The 21,544-nt window shown below is 33.1% G+C and overlaps 2 protein-coding genes across 2 annotated transcripts; both read left to right on the top strand.

The window, feature by feature from the left end:
• Window positions 1-9,076: 9,076 nt before the first annotated feature.
• LOC110914209 lies at window positions 9,077-15,799 on the top strand. Its single transcript, XM_035977132.1, has 12 exons — window positions 9,077-9,146; window positions 9,242-9,289; window positions 9,403-9,543; window positions 9,844-9,891; window positions 9,996-10,172; window positions 12,140-12,331; window positions 12,464-12,619; window positions 12,717-12,793; window positions 12,911-12,959; window positions 13,065-13,503; window positions 13,612-14,552; window positions 14,640-15,799. The coding sequence occupies exons 1-12, from the start codon at window positions 9,077-9,079 to the stop codon at window positions 15,797-15,799; spliced, it is 3,498 nt and encodes a 1,165-aa protein (XP_035833025.1).
• An 809-nt stretch (window positions 15,800-16,608) lies between these two features.
• LOC110914208 (ATP-dependent DNA helicase pif1-like) lies at window positions 16,609-17,625 on the top strand. Its single transcript, XM_022159016.2, has one exon. It carries the CDS (start codon window positions 16,609-16,611, stop codon window positions 17,623-17,625), a length of 1,017 nt encoding a protein of 338 aa, XP_022014708.2.
• The last annotated feature ends 3,919 nt before the right edge of the window (window positions 17,626-21,544 follow it).

Below are 21,544 nucleotides of genomic sequence, written 5' to 3'. Positions count from 1 at the left end.
TGTTTTCTCTATAAAGTTTCGGACATGCTAATGTTTTTGGCGCCGCAACGCACGCGGGTTTCCACTAGTATATATAATATATATAGAGAGAGAGACCTATATAATACCATATAAATATACCATACATACAATGTAAAGCACGTATTTTTCTTGAAAGTACTTCTATAAAAGGGAATATGCCACATAAATAAAACAAGCTAAATCATGTAGATACTTTTATTATCCATCTTAATCATAATATAAATGAAGAAATTGTGATAAGTATTTGCACACGAAAGTTTTATCAAATTCTCATACAAACTTGTTTGTTAAAATCACTAGTATAAAGAGGGTACATTTAGTAACAATGGTTTTAATAGGCTATATCAAAGAAGTAAGATACATTTGATACCTTTAACCTAAATTAAATATTTTTTTCTAACCAACATGTTCCATTACCAATGAAGTAAGATATGATAAAATGTTGTATTATTAGTGCATCCACAATGAACAGTCTCACGAATGTCTATCTTCCTACCCCTCTGTTGGTGAATTCCTTGTTTTTGTGGCTATTGGCGTGGGACATCAGGCAGGGATGGTGGCATTTGAGTGCAACTCAAATCTATACATTATAATAAAACAAAACAAACTTTGACCATTTGTCTTATTCTTACAACACTTAATGCCACGTGTCATGTGATTGTATCCCTAAAAATTGTTTTGAGCGGCAATGAGCGGCCTTTGTTTACATCCCGGTTTTCTCTTTCATTGTGATAAGGAAGATTGAAGTTTCCATCTTTCTCTCTAAGGTTATCAAATCTCTCTACCATATATCCGATTTCCATATCTCTTTACAATCATCACCCAAAATATGAACCCTAGATGTATAAACCCTAGATGTATAAATCCATACGTATTCTTCAATTTTCTTCACATCGATTCGGTTGTTAATCGATTTATTAATCATTATCTTTTTGTTCACAACGAATTGGCAGTCAATCGAATTGTGAAGCGTTATTTTAAGGTACGATTGTTTAATATGTATGCATATTTATCTGTTCTTTAATCTGTAGCAAAATTTAGGGGTTTTTGTGAGTATGTTTTTGATTCAAGGGCCGATTTTCTATCGATTTGCACTGAATATAATTAGTAAACATATGAATCTTTTCTGAAGTTTCTTATCTGTAACAATTTTTATGGCTTTTATATTATGGTTATCTTATATTGACTAATTTTGATGGTGTATAAATTTTTAGGGGTTATTTTTGGTCTACTGTTATTCTGATCCTCTTTTTAGTTTTAGGTTTATTTGATGTTCATTTAAGAACTGCCAATTAGTGAGTAAAAAATTGTAGGGCTTTTTTTTAATATGTTTAATGATTCTGTTTTTATGCAAGGATTAGCTGCAAATTAGAGCTGCATATGTTAGATTCTGTTTTTCTGCAAGGATTTGTGGTTATAAAGTATGAAATTTATATAGTAAACTTAATTTTAAATATACTTCAGATTGCCTTATGATTTATTGAAACAATAGAGAAACATATATCATACTGATTGAATCATCTACAACTTTAAATTTGTTCTTTATTATTGTTTGTTACATATGCACTTACTACAACTCAAGTTTACATGATAGCTTGAAATTATTACTGTTTGCTACATATACACTTACTAGAACTCAAGTTTACATGATAGCTTGAAATTGTAATAGCTTGAAATTATTACTGTTTGCTACATATGCACTTACTAGAACTCAAGTTTACATGAAAGATTGAAATTGTAATAGCTTGAAATTATGAATGTAAACATGTTTGAAATTGCTTTTTATAATGTAACTTGCTTTTACTTGCTCGCTTTGTTTATCACATATCACTGATACTTATTTTTAAAATGTAACTTGCTTTTATTTATTCAACAGATTATATCACTGATACTTATTGTATTGTTTATACAGTCATGGCTCCAGCGTTTGTGAAGATTATTTATGATGCTTCACCGTCATCTCTGGTAAAATTTTTCTTTTAAATTTATTCGTATTTGTGTTTTTTTCCGATAACTTATTTTTTCTTAAATATTACAGTCGTTGCCTGCTTTTTACAATGTTGTCGTTCGAAACTTAGGCTTTCCTGTTGGGCATGTCACGTTGAGAACAGGTTCTCAGCTCTGGCATGTTTACATCAAAGTGACGACTAACGGATGCTTTATCACTGATGGATGGTCAAACGTTTTTTCGGATCTTGGAATTGAAGAGACAGATTTTATTTTTTTTGAGGTCCTTCCTGAAAACACAATTCATATCTACCATTTCAAGATTGACCGTGATTTGAATGTGAAAGATAATTTTTACCATGTAATGATGTTTCCTGAAGCGAAAAATTTGGTATGTTTTTTAAAATCTTACAACACTGTGTTATGTTTATTATATATTTTTCAAGTTTATGTTACAAAAATATTTGACATATTTTATAATTGTTTGCAGTGGTTGCCAAAAAAATTCATGGAACATAATTTCAATGATGATATTCTCGAAAATAATGTCACGATTCGTTATAGTCCTAATCAAGAAAGGACTGTAAGGATTAAAAAGTTGTGGGATATTCATTACTACATCCTTGACTTCTCACAGATTTCAACTGATTTGTCTTTGGTTAAGTGGGATTTTCTTGTGTTTCATAGAGTTGAAACTTACACATTTAATCTCATAGTTTTCCGTCTACACGGTGATGGTTCTTTAGTTGCTGAAATGGGAATTCCACTGCCTGAACAACAACCTATACCTGAACCAGAATATCAAGCAGAAAATGATGTTGAAGACGGAATTCAACATAGCGAGGCTGAGGATCAATTTCCGCTTGAAGATATTAATGTTGACAATCATGTTAATGTTGACAATCAAGTATCTGATGATGAAGAGCTGCCTGTTCACGGAAACCCGCCTCTACCCGTCAACGATGTCTATGAGATTGAGTGGATCCTTACTTATCGATTTGTAAGTCAGTCGTACTCTAACATAAGTTGATTTTACTGATTAACTTTATTTATTGTCACTGATACGTATTTTTTTTTAAACGTGATGTAGCGTTTCCCACATCGTTTTGTTGAGAATGTGCCGTTAGATGATGTTCAAGCGATGAACGTTCAGACTATGAATGGTGTTTCTGTTGTTTTGGAAATGCGTTCGGAGCGTGCACGTGGAGGTCTAAGGTATGCTTTCAGAGGCTGGGAGAGATTTATGCGTGAAGTTGGTTTGGTTAGTGGTCGTGCGTATGTGCTTCGTTATGAAAGGAACAGTGGAGTTTTGGTAATTTCGGAGGTCATACCTCACATTTTTTAAAAACACTAGATAATCCAAGATGAAGTATCATCCTTTTTATTTTCTTCCAAATTACTGTGTCTTTTAAGTTATTTTCTTCTACGTACTACGTTTTGATGGATGTTAAATTACTTTTTGAACACTATAACGGTTGTTTGAGTATGAATAGACAATGTTTTATGTTTTTTATTTTCACATGTGTTTGATTTGAAATCCAATGATTTGTGTTGGTTGTTTTCCATATTATAATCACCTTTCATATTGTTGATGTTTACTTATATATGTTTTTTATTTATGATGTATAGATGCATCCCATATACAATTGTAATGTGATATGTTTTTAGCTATTTTCTACTTGGTATTACGTTATAAAGGATGTCTCCTTTGTTATCAGTTGTTTGTGTATAAAATCATAATATTTATATCAAGTTTCATATGTATTGACTATTGCAATTTTTACGGGTAACAAGCTTACATTGAACATACATTTGGTTTGAGAATTTGGTGGATTTTCGTATGTTTTCCTTAGTCTTTTAGTAAATTGATTTACTAAGTAGTATCTTCCACCTGGTTTTGGTTGGTTGGCATATAATGATATTAGCACTAGCGGTGATATCTATCTGATTATTTCAAGAGTTTAATAACTATATGCAACTACAATATGTGTACATAGGGTAAAATTTTACCTTTTTGCTCTAACAGTGTCGTTGCTTGGTGTGGAAAACTGAACGCCATAGCATGTGCGTCAGAAACTTGTGCACGTATACCCAAGTAAGTGGCATTGTTCTTTTTCTATTCAATAATAGTAGCACACATATTTTGTTTATATACGATGACTTGGTTATGAGACAACATATATTAGCATATTCAAAACAACTTGATGTTGCATTTAACTGCTGTTTTCCATAACGTACTGGACTGCAACAATCATCATTTTTGAGCAACGGCTTTAAGTTCTTGTAAGTATTGTCATATAACTGCTGTTTTGCGCATATGCTGGACTGCAACAAGCATTGTTTTGAAAGGTAATTTATGGCTAAATCTTATATCCGTGTAACTCTTATAATGACATTATTTTTGAAATTGGTTTTGTTTTCCATTTAGAGAAAGACCTATTGGATACATATTCTATAATACTTTAATTGTATATATTTTTATAATAACATAAAAAGTTCAAAATAATGTATAATTCTATATATTAATAAATGGAAAGCGTTTTTTTACGGATGTGATTTAAAGATTTCAATCAATTTTAATAACGGTATTTTGGTCAATGATTTTTAGTGAATTAGGAAAGGTATTAGTAATTTATATAAATCACTTCCTTAAATATGTAAATCATTTCATTTTTTGTTAACGTTACCACCATTACATTATTTAGTTAGATTTTTTCCAAAATTATATAATAATTTAATGCATTATATATACGTAGGTTTTATGTCATTCAAGCATATCGTTTTCCTGTGTCAACATCACACAAGAGATACGTAGATTTTTCAAATGTCATCGAACTTTGTTCATGTTTTTTAACTATATAATGCTTGCATTACTTACCTTCGATATGTGTTGTTGTTAATTTTTGTTGTTTATCATACTAACTGTTTTGTTTGACACCATTTAGAAATGGAACAACAACCAATCACACTCCTGAATCATTTGGATTTGAACCAAGATAACTACACTATCAAGGTTCACATTGTCCGATTATGGTCAAGAGCATCGTTCAACAATCCAAGACAGGTCTACTGCTATGACATGATCATTATGGACCAAGCTGTAGGTTTTCGAAGTAAAAATTTTATTTATTATATTTACCTCTTTAAAATAAAGATCCTTGATAGTGTAATTATATTTATTTCATTATTGCTTATGTAACCATTTATTTTTCATTCACAACTGCAGGGTACTAAAATGCAGGCGTTTGTTTTAGCAAAAAATGCACGAGAGTATGAACATATGCTGAAGGAAAACCACTGTTTGGTTATTCGTAATCCATCGTTGGGGGAAAACCGACAAAAAGTTAAGTACGTTTCGTCGGCATTGAAGATTAATCTCAATGATAATACGGTTGTTACTGCTTGCAACGAGGCTGTTGGCTCTGAGTGGGGATTTGAGTTTGTTCCGTTTGACAATTTAGTAGAGAATCCTGAAGATGACAGTAATTCATTCAAATCTTCAATTGGTATTTTCTATATTTTCTTAATTCCCAAAAACTACAACTATATAATAGATATATGTATATATAATAGATTTAAGTTTGAATATTGTTATGATATGATACACTGTGTATATATTAGTTATAAACCTTTTTTGATTTTATTTTTTTCTATAATTTTTGTTAGACATAATTGGCTATGTTGTTAGAAGCTTTCCGTTTGAACTTAAAGATAACAATAACAATGGTAAAGAGGAAAAGAAGCTAACCTTTATGCTTGAAGATTTGAGGTAAGTTATATTTAAGGTATTTATGTATTTTTTTATAATAGTGGTTTTAATGTTTATATTAACATATTATGTTAATGAATATAATACAGTCATAAGCAAATCTATGTCACACTATGGGATGAATATGCCGAGCAAATTTTGGAATTTGAAAGGAACAACAAAGATGAAAAGAATGTTGTGATCGTTCTTCAATTTGCAAAGTATAGGTTTTGGCAAGGTATAACATATATGTCTAACTAATATCTTTTGTAATTTCTTTAAACTGAGTATGTTAATTTGGTTACATACAGGTTTTGTATACGTATCCAACATGTATACAGTTACTCGTGTTTTCATCAACAAGGATATTGATGAGATTAACCAGTTTAAGAAAAGGTTTTATTTTTTTATTAGCATTTTGAGTCAGAAATGTAGACATTCTTTTTTTATATTCAATGACCCCTTATTTTGGTTGCAGTTTCATTGCACAACTGTCATCCGAGAAATCGTCCGAGTACTCTGGTCTGAGTTCAACTGTAATGAAGTCTCCTACCGACGAGTTTCTAACAGATATTAACTTCAGTACTATAGGAGCCCTTACCGAAATAACTAAGGTATTATTTTAATTAAATTCAGTAGTATGTAATTTCGTAATGTGAAACGGCACATATATTCATTTTTTGTCTTCCTTCTCAGAAAAAATTTGTTGTCGTTCTGGGCACCATAAAGAGTTTTGCTTCGGAAAGTGAATGGTTTTATAATGCATGTAAGAATTGCAATTGCAAGGTCTCCACCAAGATGGTTGAAAAAGATAAAGCTGATGGAACTGATGGTGTTGAGGAGGTTGTTATCCTCGAGTGCAAGAATGCCCCATATAACAAGAAGACCATCTATTCCGTTCCCAGGTATTGATAATAGTTTTTATGTTACGAATTTTGTTGTTATTAATTTATTTGTACAATTAGTTATGAACGAATAATTGTTGTTGTACAGGATAAAGGTTCTAATCCGTGTTCAAGATTGTACGGGCATTGTTACTCTTACCATGTTTGAGCGTGAGGTCGTAAAGCTTCTCAATGTTAACGCCAATCAATTGCTAGACAATAACTTGGAGGTATTTCATGTTTAAATTAATACTGTATCAATGCTGACATGTTGTGTATATACTATAGCATGTTTTTTAGATTAATTTTAACCTTCACATGTATTTCTTTACAGTTGGCTAATGAAGGAAGATTCCCAGAGGAACTTAAAGCTTTACTCGGAAAGAAGTTGGCCTTCAAGATCGCTATAAGTTTGTATAACATCCAAAAGAAGTCTGATGGATACTCTGTTTCCAAATTAACAGATAATATAACCGTGATCTCGGAGCTGGATAGGAATTTTGATGTATTCCAGGTAGGCTAAGGTTAAGAATTACTTAGTCGTCTATATGTTTTGAAATTTTTATCATTTATACGTGCTATGTTATGAAACAATCACAGCCTGCTGATGAAGACCGTGAAGATGGTGGTTTGCCTGTTATAGAGCCAACAAACAAGGATATCGCCAAGGTATATCCTTTACAATTGTAATCTGTTTAAAAAATACTCTTTTTCTATAAATTGTATATGCATTTAAAGTATTTATGTTACTTTGTAGGATTCTGTTTCCCGTAATGGCGATGATGTAACTCCAATATCTAATTTGTCCAGAAGCTTTTTTACAACATACATGTTGGATGGGGACAATACCAGTGATATGCGCATGGAAAAGGAGTTAAAGCGGAATTTGGATAGCGTTTATGAGTATGATGGGATCTCTTCGCAATCTTCTTCCAAACCAAAAAAAATGCGGCGTTGAGGTAGAGGACGGTGTTGATCTTGATGTGACCGTTCGTCGTGTGGATCCGGATGTTGAAGAGTAGTTACTGATAACAAACATATAATGAGCATCTTATTTGGTTTTACTTTTAATGTTTTGGTTTTATCATTCTCATTACAGACATTTTAATGTTTTGGTTTTTGTTTTGTGTTTAAACCTATGCTCTTTATTGTTATCAACATTTGAAATGAATAAGAGATGTTTTTTTATGTATAGATTGCATGTATATTACCGTCCATTTTTATGGTTTATTTGTATGACATGCCAAAATATTACAATGTTGACCTGTTTTCGGATTTGAATGAACATAGTGATTTAGTACCGCTATATAAAACCATCTTTGTTTTTTAGTTTGTATGAAACATTTTAATGTCCACAGACTTTACGTCCATCGTCATTCAAATTTTATGTTTTTTGATATTTTTTTCATTTTTGGTTTCTTTTTTATGTTTTTTTATAACGTATATTGTGATTTTAACCATTTACAATATTTAGGGATATACGTATGTATATGTAAACATGTGTATAAATTTATGTATATATATCAATATAATTTCGTATAAAAAATAATACATTCTATTTAATAGGTCTATACTAAAAATAATAAAAAATGACGTTGACCTACAATCAAAGCATTTATATCATACCAAAAACGTAAAACCATATTTTTGGTAAGATATTTTAATTACAATATTGTTATGGAGGAATTTAATGTAATAAATCAAATATTATTTCCATAATAGTTAACGTACTTTCTTAAAATACTTTCACTACAACAATTCTTTATAAGTAGTCATATTCTACATAAGTTTGCAAGACAAAAGATCTCAACTCATTTCATCTACTACGATCTCATATTCATCAACAATTCAATTCGGGTAGTTGATTCTTTGGTTGTGTGTTTTGTTTCTGTTATGTTCGTTTTTCATTCGTGCTTAAAATACAAAATTCATTACTTTTCATCAATTGGTTTTCTACAGATCTTAGTTACTAAGTTTTTTAGTTTGTATATTATGTTACAACTTTATTGATGTCTTTCAACTACTCAATTAAATCATAAACCTATCCATACGACCTATTTGAATGCTCTAATTTAACTCTAATTTATGTTTTTTAAATGTAGTTCATGTCATTGAAGGTTTAGGTTTTTAAATAGTAGTTAACGAATTTGTGTCAAGACTCCCAACAAAAGCATTTGGTCGTTTGAAATGTGTGTGAAAACATTAGCGTTATGAATTGAGGTCGCATCTATTTGCATTAGCGCATTATCGAGAGATGACTAATTCTCAAAACCGAAAACTAATATTGCTGATTATTCTATGGATGATGTTTATTTTGCATATTATTTTATTGATTTGTATAATAAGTAATTATGAAATCTACTTTTTATTCAATGATTCGCACAATGAAAATTGTATAACGACTTTTATTGTCAATCATACCAACATGTATTTAATGGTTTAATTGATGAATCTATATTTTTTCAATGCGAAAGCCATGTCTAAAAGATCAAAGCATCAACCTTCGTCTTCATGCAATGATCAATGGAATTTAGATACTACAAAAGGTAACAATTTTGGTCAACGAAAGATACTCTTTTATTAAGTAACTGTTAATGCGACGTGTTTACAAAATACTATTTTATGTATGTTTTACTTACAGATGTTCCCGGCCCGATGTCAAGGATTCCGTTTTCAGATATTACGAATGGTATTATATTAACCAATTCTTTTTTGTTATAGATTTACAAAATACTTTTTTGTTCAGAATTTACTTAACTGTTTTTGTTCTAACATGCATTCAATGCTTCTTAACGTTTACAGTTTCTACTCCGAACAGCACGCAAAATGAGGCTAAAGATAGACGTATAAAACGAAAATTATACTTGGATACTCGGAAATCTCATAATATGCATGTACATTCAAATTATGCAATGAACATATTGTCAAGTAGTATTCCAACAGGTAACTATATTTATAATTGTAAAGTGACGTCCTATTTGTGAGATGACCATTCAAAATCAAGTAGTGAGGCTGAAGTCTAATTATTTATCCGGGTAACAAACAACAACACATTATGTAATAGCCGTTACATGTATAATATATTACTTACATATATAGCGTTCCAAACAAACATAAACCAAAATATTTAAACAGGGTCCTTTATATGAAGGTGCATTTTGATCAACGAAATGTAGTCTTTTATTAAGTAATGTTAATGCGACGTGTTTACAAACTACTGTTTTATGTATTTTTTACTTACAGATGTTTCCGGCTCCATGTCAAGGATTCCGTTTTCAGATATTACCAATGGTATTTTATTAACGATTTTTTTTGTTATAGATTTATAATATATATATATATATATACATTATACATCTATATGTAAAAGTAATTTATTTAATTAACCTTTATAGATCTAACATCCATTCAATGGTTCTTAACGTTTACAGTTTCTACTCCGAACAGCATGCAAAATGAGGCAAAAGATAGACATAGAAAACGAAAATTATACTTGGATTCTCGGAAATCTCATAATCTTCATGTACATTCAACTTGTGCAGCCAACATGTTGTCAAGTAGTATTGCAACAGGTAACAATACTGATAATCGTAAAATGACGTCCTATTTTTACATGAGTATTCAAATTTAAGAACTATTCCAACAAGTAACATATACCAAAATATTTAAACAGTTAACATAAACCAAAATATTTGTCAAGTAGTATTCCAACATCTAACATAAACCAAAATATTTAAACAGGTTCCACAAAAACCATTGCTACATACTTATCTACTTATTGCCAAAACCGTTTGTTAGCCAAAATTACCATATAAAATGGTTGAACGGTTTTAATCTATGGTACTAACCCCATTATTCTTTGATTACATCCCTAACAAAGAGTGTAGGCATATCCTGATACCACTCTAAAACGCAAAGATAACCCTTCTTGATGTTGTTTTCACGAACCCATGCTGGACATCCCAATACACTAAACCTGTTTTTCTTTTTTCCTCTTTTTGGTTTAGCCGTGACGTTCAAAGTGGTTTCGACACCACGCCTATTTTGAATGGTCACCTTTCGGCAGCGATCGATTCCCATGGCTTTTGCGACCTTTACCGGTATCCGCTAAAAATGCCAAAAAAGTATTCAGACTCTAATGATAAAGAGAATAATGACACCATAGAACACCAACAGTTAAGTTAGTATACAAGTAATCTAAGTAAATACTTACAAAACGTGAACAAGAGGACGGCATAAAAATGATATTTGGTTCTGGTGCGTCCCAGTCAATTTCTTCCGAAGTGAAAGGTTCGTCTGAGTCCGAATCTGTTAGCAGTGTCACTTCCTTTTCTTTCTTTTGTTTCTTTCGCTCATTTGAAGCACCCGCCATTGACTACATATGATTATTTTGATAAATACTAGATGTTGATTATCACAGAACATTTCGATTTAGGAAAAACCCCCAATTTGAGGTCGCCAATATATAACACTAATGCAATATTCACACATCTCAAATTGAATTTGAAGTTCTAAAACCTCTACACTAACAGAATCCACAAGTAAATTCAGGTAGTACCAAATCAGGTAGTAACCTCAAAAATAACATAACATTTTAAACAAATTAGGGCTAAAACACACAGAATGAAATATCGTTAAACCTAATCACGCTAATACAAGTTTAACAACGCACATCAGAGCTTCAAATCTATAAAACCATACAAGTTTATCATAACTCTTCTTCATCCACTTTTAATCATAACACATAGTAAACAAAATGCACACATCTCAAAGTGAAATTCAAGTTATAAAACCAATACAATAACACAATTCAGTACAAAATCAGTTAAACAAAGTAAGTGAAACAATTTAACCAAATGAAATTGCAGATTGAGTGAGAGCTGAGGACCGGCTAAATCTCTGTCTCGATGCAAATATACAACTTTATAACACATTAACTATTAAAGATCTAGGTTATGTGAGAAAATCAGTTGGAATAGTACCTGTTATTGATTTCTCTTTGTACATTCCTAATGTGAATGCCGAATTTGTGAAGCTTTTTGTATCCGTATGCAGTTAGGGCTTATTTATAAAGGGGCAATATAGAAAGGGATAAGAATCACTGTATATTCAGAGATATCTAATATTGGATACGGATTGTTACTTTATTTGATTTACAAAAACAATCCCTTTGTTTACAAAATTTTTATAAAGTTATATATACACAAAAAAATCTGTTTGTTTAATAAATATAATTACATTCTACATATAAAACCTGTTCTTTTATAATAAAAAATAATAATTAAAACAAAGTATTTTATAATTAAATTAAACAAGTAATTTATAGTATAGTGATTCACTAATCAATTGTTACATTTAATTTGTATTATCTCAGATCTTTCCTACCCAGCACCGCTTACCAATACTTCAAACGGTATGACTTTTTGGTATCTTATTATTTTAGGATTTTTTCTTAGCATACATTTAAACTCATAACATTACTACTTAATGTGAGTTTTTTTTAGTATTAGTATTCTTCATTGTATTGGTTGTTTGACAGTTATACCAATTGTTACCCAAGAAGAGTACAAAAGGAGGCGTAAACTAAGAAAACTATATTTGGATAGTAAACGGTATACTTTGAAACGCGTTGCATCGCAATCCGCAAGTAATTCAACACCAAATACCACTTTGACGTCCACTCCATATAACACATTCAATGCTACAACTGAGGTGCCGATTACATGCGCAGGTAAACCTAAATAAATGCTTTTAAATTTGCACATACGATTTCGTGTTAAACAGTCAACATTATCTTATTTATTGTTTTTTGTTCATATTATCCCATTTTTTAATACGACACGTTATGCAAATGACGTTACAGAGAGACGTAGATTAAGGAAGCTATATTTGAGTAATAAAAGATCTATCACACCAAGCGGATCAAGCTCCAAACAAAACTTATCTTCATCTGCTGATCCTAAATCCATAGACCCCAACATGCACAATGTTACACGTACCCCCTCGGTTTTAGCTACAAGTAAGTTTTTTGCCAATATTTAATCAACTGATGATGTTTAGTAATTTTTTTATTGCTAACATATAAATCACTTTTGTTTTTATATTATATTTTTTAGGTAATGTTGGTTGTGTTAGAAGTAACTCTGCTCATCATACAAATATTGTTCGCTTTTCTTTATCTTCAAACCTCAAGGCAACGAATAGTATATCACCTATTCTTTAAAATTCTACTTTACCAAGACTATCTCCTGGAAATTGTAAATTAGTACGCAAAGCACGAGTTACCTCTCCTATACCAATGATTGATTAGTCTACAGAAAAAACTATAGTTGAAGATCCATACAAAGGTGTCTCACAAGGTAATTTGGTATTATTTATTTTTCAACTTATTTAACGTTTTTTTTTCAAGATTCCTTAACGATATAACTAACTTATTTTACTGTTACGCGTAACCAACTAAACAGAATATTTGGACCATGGTGATCAGTGTGTTACATGTGACGTACGTAATGCAAAGTTATGGGATTCAGAAAAAGGCAGGGGTAAACACCAGGATGGAAAAACGTCCTATTCCTTATGTTGTGGATACAGCAAGGTTGAGCTTCCGGATTATAAAGACGCACGGCCAAATTATGAAAAACTTTTTCGGTGCGTTGATGAAGAAAGCAAGCACTTTTTGAAGAACATTCGACGTTATAACTCTATGTTTGCTTTTACTTCGATGGGTGGTAAGGTTGATCCGACTGTGAATAGAGGTAATGCCCCCTTTTGCAACCGAATCAGTGGTAAAAACTATCATACCATTGGGAGTCTCTTGCCAGAAAATGGATCAAAACCTAAATTTTGCCGGCTCTACATATACGATACTGAGAATGAACTTTCAAATAGGCAATCCATATTTAGGTAAGGAATATAAAATATTAGATTTTTTATTATTAATGTTACTTTATATTAAAAATTTTTCTCATGTACATAAATTATTTGTTCACAACAACTTACTTATGTGCACAGTTCTTCAAAGGATGCATCTTCGTCGTCTGTTGCCGCCCTTGATCGTCAATTGATTGAACATATAAAGGATGTTTTAGACACAGACAATCAGCTGGTTAAAACTTATAGAATGGTCAGAGATTCTTTTCAAGAGAACCCGCAAGTATCTCTAAAGTTACGCCTTATTGGAAGAAGGGAGAAAGATGGTAGGACGTATAACCTACCAATGGCTAGCGAGGTCGTTGCTCTTATAGTTGGAGATCTTGACAGCGCAATTGACAGTAGAGATATTGTTGTGGAAACCCAAACAGGTGATCTAAAACGAATAAGTGAATTGCATCCTTCTTATCTTGCTCTTCAATACCCGATTTTGTTCCCTTATGGGGATGATGGTTATAGAGTTGACATCCCTCATAGAGGTGTCGTAGATGTTACTAATAAGAAGCGGCCAAATTGTACTATGAGAGAATTCTTTGCGTACCGTGTTCAAGATAGGATTAATCAATTTTCATTGATTCTTAATTCAAGGAGACTATTTCAACAATTCTTGGTTGATGCATACACGATGATTGAAACTGAGAGACTCAACTATATACGTCATCAGCAAAAGAATCTTAGATCAGATACATATGATAGTCTTCAAAAGTTAAAAAACAACGGTCAACGAGATATATCTAAAGCTGGTAAAAGTGTGATGTTGCCGTCTTCATTTACCGGCAGTGCTAGATATATGATGCAAAACTATTTAGATGCCATGTCTCTATGCAAGTGTTTTGGTTATCCCGACTTTTTTATAACCATCACATGTAACCCAAAATGGCCGGAGGTAACAAGGTTTCTTAGAGACACCACACTTAAACCTGAAGATAGACCAGATATTCTGTCAAGATTATTTAAGTTGAAATTGGATGCTATTTGCAAAGACTTAAAGGAACGCCATCTATTGGGAAAAGCTGCCGCATGTTATTTTATATATATATATTTTTTTAAATTAAACTATTGGCTATCATTTTTAAACTTATATTATTTTTTTTCCTTTTTTTATGTAGTTGTTTACACGATCGAGTTTCAAAAACGTGGATTGCCTCATGCACACTTATGCTTATTCATGGAGGATGGATATAAATTTCCTACAGTGGACCATGTTGATGCATTTATATGTGCTGAGATTCCAAACAGAAATGAGGACCCGGAGTTATACACACTTGTGAAAGACTATATGATTCATGGTCCATGTGGTCTTGCTAACCTAAGCTGTCCATGTATGGTTGATAGAAAATGTTCGAAAGGCTTTCCAAAAAAGTTTGAAGATCATATGACATTAGATTCAAATGGATTCCCAGTGTACAGAAGAAGAAACGATGGTGCGACAGTTATAAAGAACCGCATTGAGCTAGACAATAGAAGTGTTGTACCATACAACAAAAAGCTGTTGAAAAGGTATCAGGCGCACATAAATGTTGAGTGGTGCAATCAAGCTGGGTCTATCAAATATTTGTTTAAATACATCAACAAAGGACCTGATAGAGCAACTGTTGTTGTTGTGCAAGGGGATAACCAAAACGAAGAACCATCAAAAGATGAGATAAAAGAGTATTATGATTGTAGGTACATCTCGGCATGTGAGGCATCTTGGAGGATATTCTCTAATGAAGTACACTATAGGTATCCTTCTGTTACAAGGTTACCTTTCCATCTTCCAGGACAACAAAATGTCGTTTTTGGTCCTGACGAAGATATAAATTCCGTCCTTAAGAAACCATCTGTGAAAGCGTCAATGTTTTTGTCTTGGATGGAACGTAACAAAGACCCGAATGACACAGTGGCCCGTACCCTTACTTATGTTCAGTTTCCAATTTTTTATGTATGGAAGATTGAAAATCGTTGCTGGGAACCTAGACAAAAGGCAAAAGCGATTGGCAGAGTTCACTCTGTACCCCATTCTTTTGGTGAAGCATATTTTTTAAGGATTCTTCTTAACAAAGTCAAAGGGCCAAAATCGTTTGAGGACATTAGAACCGTTAATGGTCATGTACACGATACCTTTAGAGATGCGTGTTACGCACTTGGTCTTTTGGACGATGACACGGAGTACATTGAAGCAATCAAGGAAGCAAATGAAACAGCAACATGTTCATGTGTTTTGTTTGCAATGATGTTGTTATCAAATACTTTGTCTAGACGTGAGGTGGTATGGGAAAGCACGTGAAAATATATGACAGATGACTTTATGTACAGATTAAGAAAATTTCATCGGTCAGAAGGTAACTTTTTTTTAATTATATTTTCTTACAAATTGGTTATGTTACTGTTACTATAAAGTCATTAGTTATGATACAATACTTTTTTTTTCTGTTTTTATAATTTAACTAATGTTTTTAATTAATTATATTAACTTGATTTCACATTTTTTACAGCTTTGTCAGTTCCTGAGGACCACCTTAAAAACTATGCTCTGGGCGAAATAGAAAAATTTTTACTTCGGAATAACTCATCTCTATGAAGGTTTTTAACAATGCCATATCCTGATGAAGCGTCTTTAGCTGATTCACAAAATCGCCTAATATATGAGGAGCGTTGTTACACCCAATTAGATCGTGGAAACGAGTACGAAAGGCAAATGAGTATGCTAAACGATGAACAACGGTATGTTTTTGAAGAAATACTGAAAGCCGTTGAAGGTGACGCAGGTGGTGTATTCTTTGTCTATGGATATGGTGGAACCGGTAAAACATTCTTATGGAAGACATTGTCTGCGACAATTAGATCTAAGGGTCAAATTGTATTAAATGTCGCATCAAGTGGAATTGCATCGTTGCTACTGACTGGGGGCAGGACTGCACACTCCCGGTTTCATATTCCTTTAAATCTTACTGAGGATTCAGTTTGTCATATAAAACCAGACAGTGGCACAGCTAGATTACTACGTGAAACCAAGTTAATTATATGGGATGAAGCCCCAATGGTTCATAAACATGCATTCGAAGCTTTGGATAGAAGATGAATGACATATTCAATATGGACACTTCCATAGGTTCTGAAAATTCATTTGGAGGTAAGGTTATTGTTTTTGGTGGTGATTTTCGACAAATTCTTCCTGTTGTCCCCAATGGTGGAAGACAAGAGATAGTGAATGCCTCGCTTTGTTCGTTATATTTATGGAGTAAATGCAAGTTGCTAAGGCTAACAAAAAACATGAGATTAACCATTGGACGCTCTACATCTGAGATTGAAGATATCAACAATTTTGCCAAGTGGCTTTTGGATTTGGGTGAGGGAAATGTTGGTTGTCCTAATGACGGGGAAGCATCAATTGAAATACCACCGGATCTTCTAATTAACGACACCTCTGATCCGATTTCATCTTTAATTGATTTCGTTTACCCTTCAATTTTAGATAACTACAACAATCATAACTACTTTAGCGAGAGGGTTATACTTGCGCCTAAGAACGAGGTTGTGCATGAGATAAATGACAGGTTGTTAGCGTTATTCCCAGGCGAAGAAAGAGAGTATCTAAGCTCCGATAGTCTTTGTCAGACTGAGAATCCTAATTCAACACAGCAGAAACTATACTCACCAGATGTGTTAAATGGTCTTAAAGTATCAGGTTTGCCTAATCACAGGTTAGTACTCAAAGTTGGTGTGCCAGTAATGCTATTACGTAACATTGACCAACAAAATGGTTTATGCAACGGTACGAGGTTACAGATAAAAAGATTATACAACCGTGTCATAGAAGCAGAAATCATATCTGGAGGAAATATCGGCACTCGCACCTACATACCGAGACTTAATTTGATACCTTCAGACAAAAAGATTCCTTTTGCGTTTCAAAGGAGGCAATTTCCGATAGCTGTGTGTTTTGCGATGACTATCAACAAAAGTCAAGGTCAGTCGCTATCAAGGGTTGGTCTGTACTTGAGACAACCTGTTTTTACGCATGGTCAGTTGTATGTGGCTTTATCAAGGGTAAAATCCAGAGACGGAGTCAAATTGCTTATATTAGACAAGGACGGCAAAACCTACCGATAAAACATCAAATGTTGTTTATAAGGAAGTGTTTAATAAATTGTGAACTTTGTCTTCTTTGTTTCTTTTCAATTACGTGTAATGTTGATAAAGATGTTCGTAGTTCAACGTTTATTTAATTAACATGTTTACATAAATCATGTTGAGTAATATTAATTATTGTTGGTCCACCCGTGTATTACACGGGTACTTAGACTAGTACTTACAATTACAATAAACAATATAACTAGCACATGATAATTATGTAGTGATTTAGTAGATGATAATTTATTCTGAATTAATTAACTGCACACGGTTTCTAATCCCGGCGTCTTCAGTTTTGCTTTTATCTATTTATTAAATGAAAATGACATTAGTTGCCTAATTTTGTCAAGTTACATTAAATAATTGGTGTTGATTCAAATGACATTAATTCATTTTCATATATTAATTTTTTTTATATATATTCTTTTTAAAAAATTATATTTAAGGGCCCGTATTTTCTATTCGCACAGGGTCTAAAGATTTTCGAACATTTTTTGGAGACGGCCCTGGTTATAATCTAATGTGAATAGGTTAGACTGTCAATGTGAGGATAGCCCACTTGGTAGAGGCCACGGGCGGACCTAGGTAGAGCCCTGCGTGGGTGGGTGCACCTCCCGAAAAAAAAATTTAGTTTATTTTAGAGAAAAATGCCCGGATAGTCCCTGTGGTTTTGCCTTTTTTCACCTATAGTCCCCAACTTTCTAAAATTACCTGAATAGTCCCCAACTTTTCATTTTTTGTTCCCGGATAGTCCCTGGGTCTAACTTCAGTTTGTTTTCTCTGTTAAGAGCGTGTGAAATGACAAAAATACCCTTTCCTTAAAAGGCCAAACCATAGGGACTATCCGGGCATCTTCTTTATTTTTATTTATAAAACCTCACCACCACACTTCATCTTCAACCTCCACCCACCATCACCCCCCTCCACCCTCCACCGTCACCTTCCTCCGTCGGTAAAGCAACAAAGATATTCATCTTCATCGTTGCGGTCATTGTCATCACCGGCCTTGTTGTCGGACTCGGCATACTTGGCCGGAATATTAACCCTAAGTCTCGTAACTGCTCCGGCGAAGACTGCTCATTTTCCGATTACTCTCCTCCGTCACCGTTACAGTTTCCGTTTCCCTCTGTACCTGAGTCGAATGCATATAACCCACCTGATTCAACACCACACTTTGCGTACTCTGACTCGGTTAATCTGTAACGAGCACTGTTCTGTGTGACATGTCAAAAAAAATGTTGTTCACTAGTTTAAGCTCGTCAAGATCACGTCCGGTTCTCACATCAACTCTGGATGGAAACGTTGAACTATATCTACCGTCTGTGCCAAGATGTATAAAGAGTTCAATAATGTAATTAGCAATTCAAACTTCCTTGTATCAAGAAGTCTGCCGTTTTATATCTGATGATGATGTTCTCTTTTATGTCTTGGAATGATAAGGTTTTATATTGTGAGATGAATTCCTTCACCAACCAGCCGCCAAAACCAATCTCCCTTTCAATAAATGCCATATCCATTCTGCATTTCTACACACTTATGCGTTCACCTCCGTCTGTTAAAAATCAACCTCCGCCTCTTTCTCATGTTCCGGTTTCTGTAGTTATTTCTCGGCGGCAGTTACGGCGGCTCTGTCGCAGGCGGTTACGGCGGCTCCGTCGCAGGCGGTTACGGTGGCTCCAGGTCCGATGAATTCTTCTTAGTGATTGTGGCGGTGATGGTGGAGGGCGGAGGAGGGTGATGGTGGGTGGAGGTTGAAGATGAAGTGTGGTGGTGGGATTTTATAAATAAAAATGAAGAAGATGCCCGGATAGTCCCTATGGTTTGGCCTTTTAAGGAAAGGGTATTTTTGTCATTTCACACCCTCTTAACAGAGAAAACAAACTGAAGTTAGACCTAGGGACTATCCGGGAATAAAAAATGAAAAGTTGGGGACTATTCAGGTAATTTTAGAAAGTTGGGGACTATAGGTGAAAAAATGCGAAACCACAGGGACTATCCGGGCATTTTTCTCTTTATTTTATAGGGTAAAATTCTGATCGCGCCCTGTGAAAATTTGGTTAAACCCCTCATTTGCACCCATGAAAATATTTTATGGGTTTGCCACTGGTAAAGGCATAAGGTTCAATCGTGCGCAATAATAAATAATTTAGAACTATTGGTGTAATAAAGTAGGAACACGTGTTGCCATTAAAAACAAAAAGATTAGATTATATGTACCAATTCAATTGGTAGGGATTTGTCTGTATGAAGTTTTGAGATAGTTTTTTCTTAAAAAAAAAATCATTTGGGTGTTATAGCCAATTTGATTAGGGGAGTGGGGGTGGTCCGTTATGGACTACCCATCACTCGTGAAACTATCACGAACACCGCCGTCACCATAGTTTATAACGAGTGATAGTTATAACGCGTGGATTTTATCACGCGTTGAAGAATTGTTGAATGTATGTGTATGACTTGTACATTGTGTATTAATACTTGTACATTAGAATCACATCACTAGTGATGACCACCGCCACTAAAGAATGCTTGTGAGTGATGGAATTTCATCACTAGTGACCACCCCCACTCCTCTTATGTGTGGTCTGAATTGTTTCATTCTGGTACCAATTTCGTTTTTAACCTCCTCTTTGTCACAGTATCTTCACAACCAGTTGGGAGCTACGTTGGTGTATGTGGACTCAAAAATGCCCGAATGCATATGGTCCAATGGCAAAATGCATAAAAACTTCAATAAACTCTTTGAGGTAACAAGTTTTAAAAGAATAAATAATATTTTTTTCTCTATTAAATAACTCACAAAGTTGAGGTCTGTAACACATAGTTCGAATATTAATTCCATCACAAATATAATATTTTCGACAATTCCAATCAACCAACACAAGGATTGAAAGTTGGTTATCAAAATATTTAACTAAAATCAATTCAAGATAATACATTGTTGACACGACAATATTTTGACCGTGCCTAACAACCTAAATTAAAAAGTTGTGCAATCAAATGATTATATTTCTTTTGGTGAATTAGTGGGGATTAAAGCTAAAAGAGATGTTATTGTGTACGTAACAATTTCTTTTTAAACGATTTTTGTCGTATTAATATTGGTGTGTACATAACAATATTCTTTCATCTATATTTATTATTTATTATTATGCAAGGTTACTATATGGAGATCAAAAAAACTCCAATATCATATTTATTACGAAAATGACATTTCTATAATTTAGTTCTCCAACATTCTCTTTATTCCTTTAAATAATACATGGAAATATTCATGAAAGCCACAATTGTGCCACGCCAAATTCTGTTACCAAAAAAATAAATTATATTTTCCTGTATATATATTGTTGTATTTATTCAGCTAAATCAAAAGAAAATCAAATTGAACAATCTTACTTCACCACTGTAAAAAAGGGCAATAAAAAAGTTTTGGTTCCAATTTCAATTGTTTTCACATGAGTAAAAATATCAAGAAATTATGTTATGGTTTATAAATATTTGAATGAATATGAATATAATCTTTTGTACGGATAGTATACAAGTTTGAGACACTCACACACTTTGTACCGGTGCGGATCTACCGTGTTAGAAGGGGTAACCTCTGCTGCCCCTCAACGCTCCGGCGGTAGTGTAAATTTAAAAAAAAAAATTAACGCTTTTTTTTTCAATTTCGTTACCCATTTTTTAAAACGTTGCCACTGTAATAATTTTCTAGATCCATCACTGCTTTGTACATAACATAATTGATATCATTTTTAGGTTCATTCACCACCATCATCAAATATCACATACATAACATAATACATGTAATTTGGTTTAAAGATTAGTTGTCAACATTAGTCATAGTATACATTCACCAAATTAAATGAACTGAAACAAAATTAAATGAAGTAAAGCTAAG

This window comes from Helianthus annuus, chromosome 9, assembly GCF_002127325.2.
Source record: "Helianthus annuus cultivar XRQ/B chromosome 9, HanXRQr2.0-SUNRISE, whole genome shotgun sequence".
Lineage (NCBI taxonomy): Eukaryota > Viridiplantae > Streptophyta > Magnoliopsida > Asterales > Asteraceae > Helianthus > Helianthus annuus.
The sequence above is the reverse complement of the archived record's forward strand: the minus strand, read 5'-3'. Positions and strand labels throughout refer to the sequence as shown.

Coding starts and splice junctions, on each gene's coding strand:
- LOC110914209 (XM_035977132.1), top strand. CDS start 9,077: ATGTCTAAAAGATCAAAGCATCAACCTTCGTCTTCATGCAATGATCAA. Junction 9,544..9,843: donor GTCAAGTAGTATTCCAACAG/GTAACTATATTT, acceptor TTTTACTTACAG/ATGTTTCCGGCTCCATGTCA. Junction 9,892..9,995: donor GTTTTCAGATATTACCAATG/GTATTTTATTAA, acceptor TAACCTTTATAG/ATCTAACATCCATTCAATGG.
- LOC110914208 (XM_022159016.2), top strand. CDS start 16,609: ATGGACACTTCCATAGGTTCTGAAAATTCATTTGGAGGTAAGGTTATT.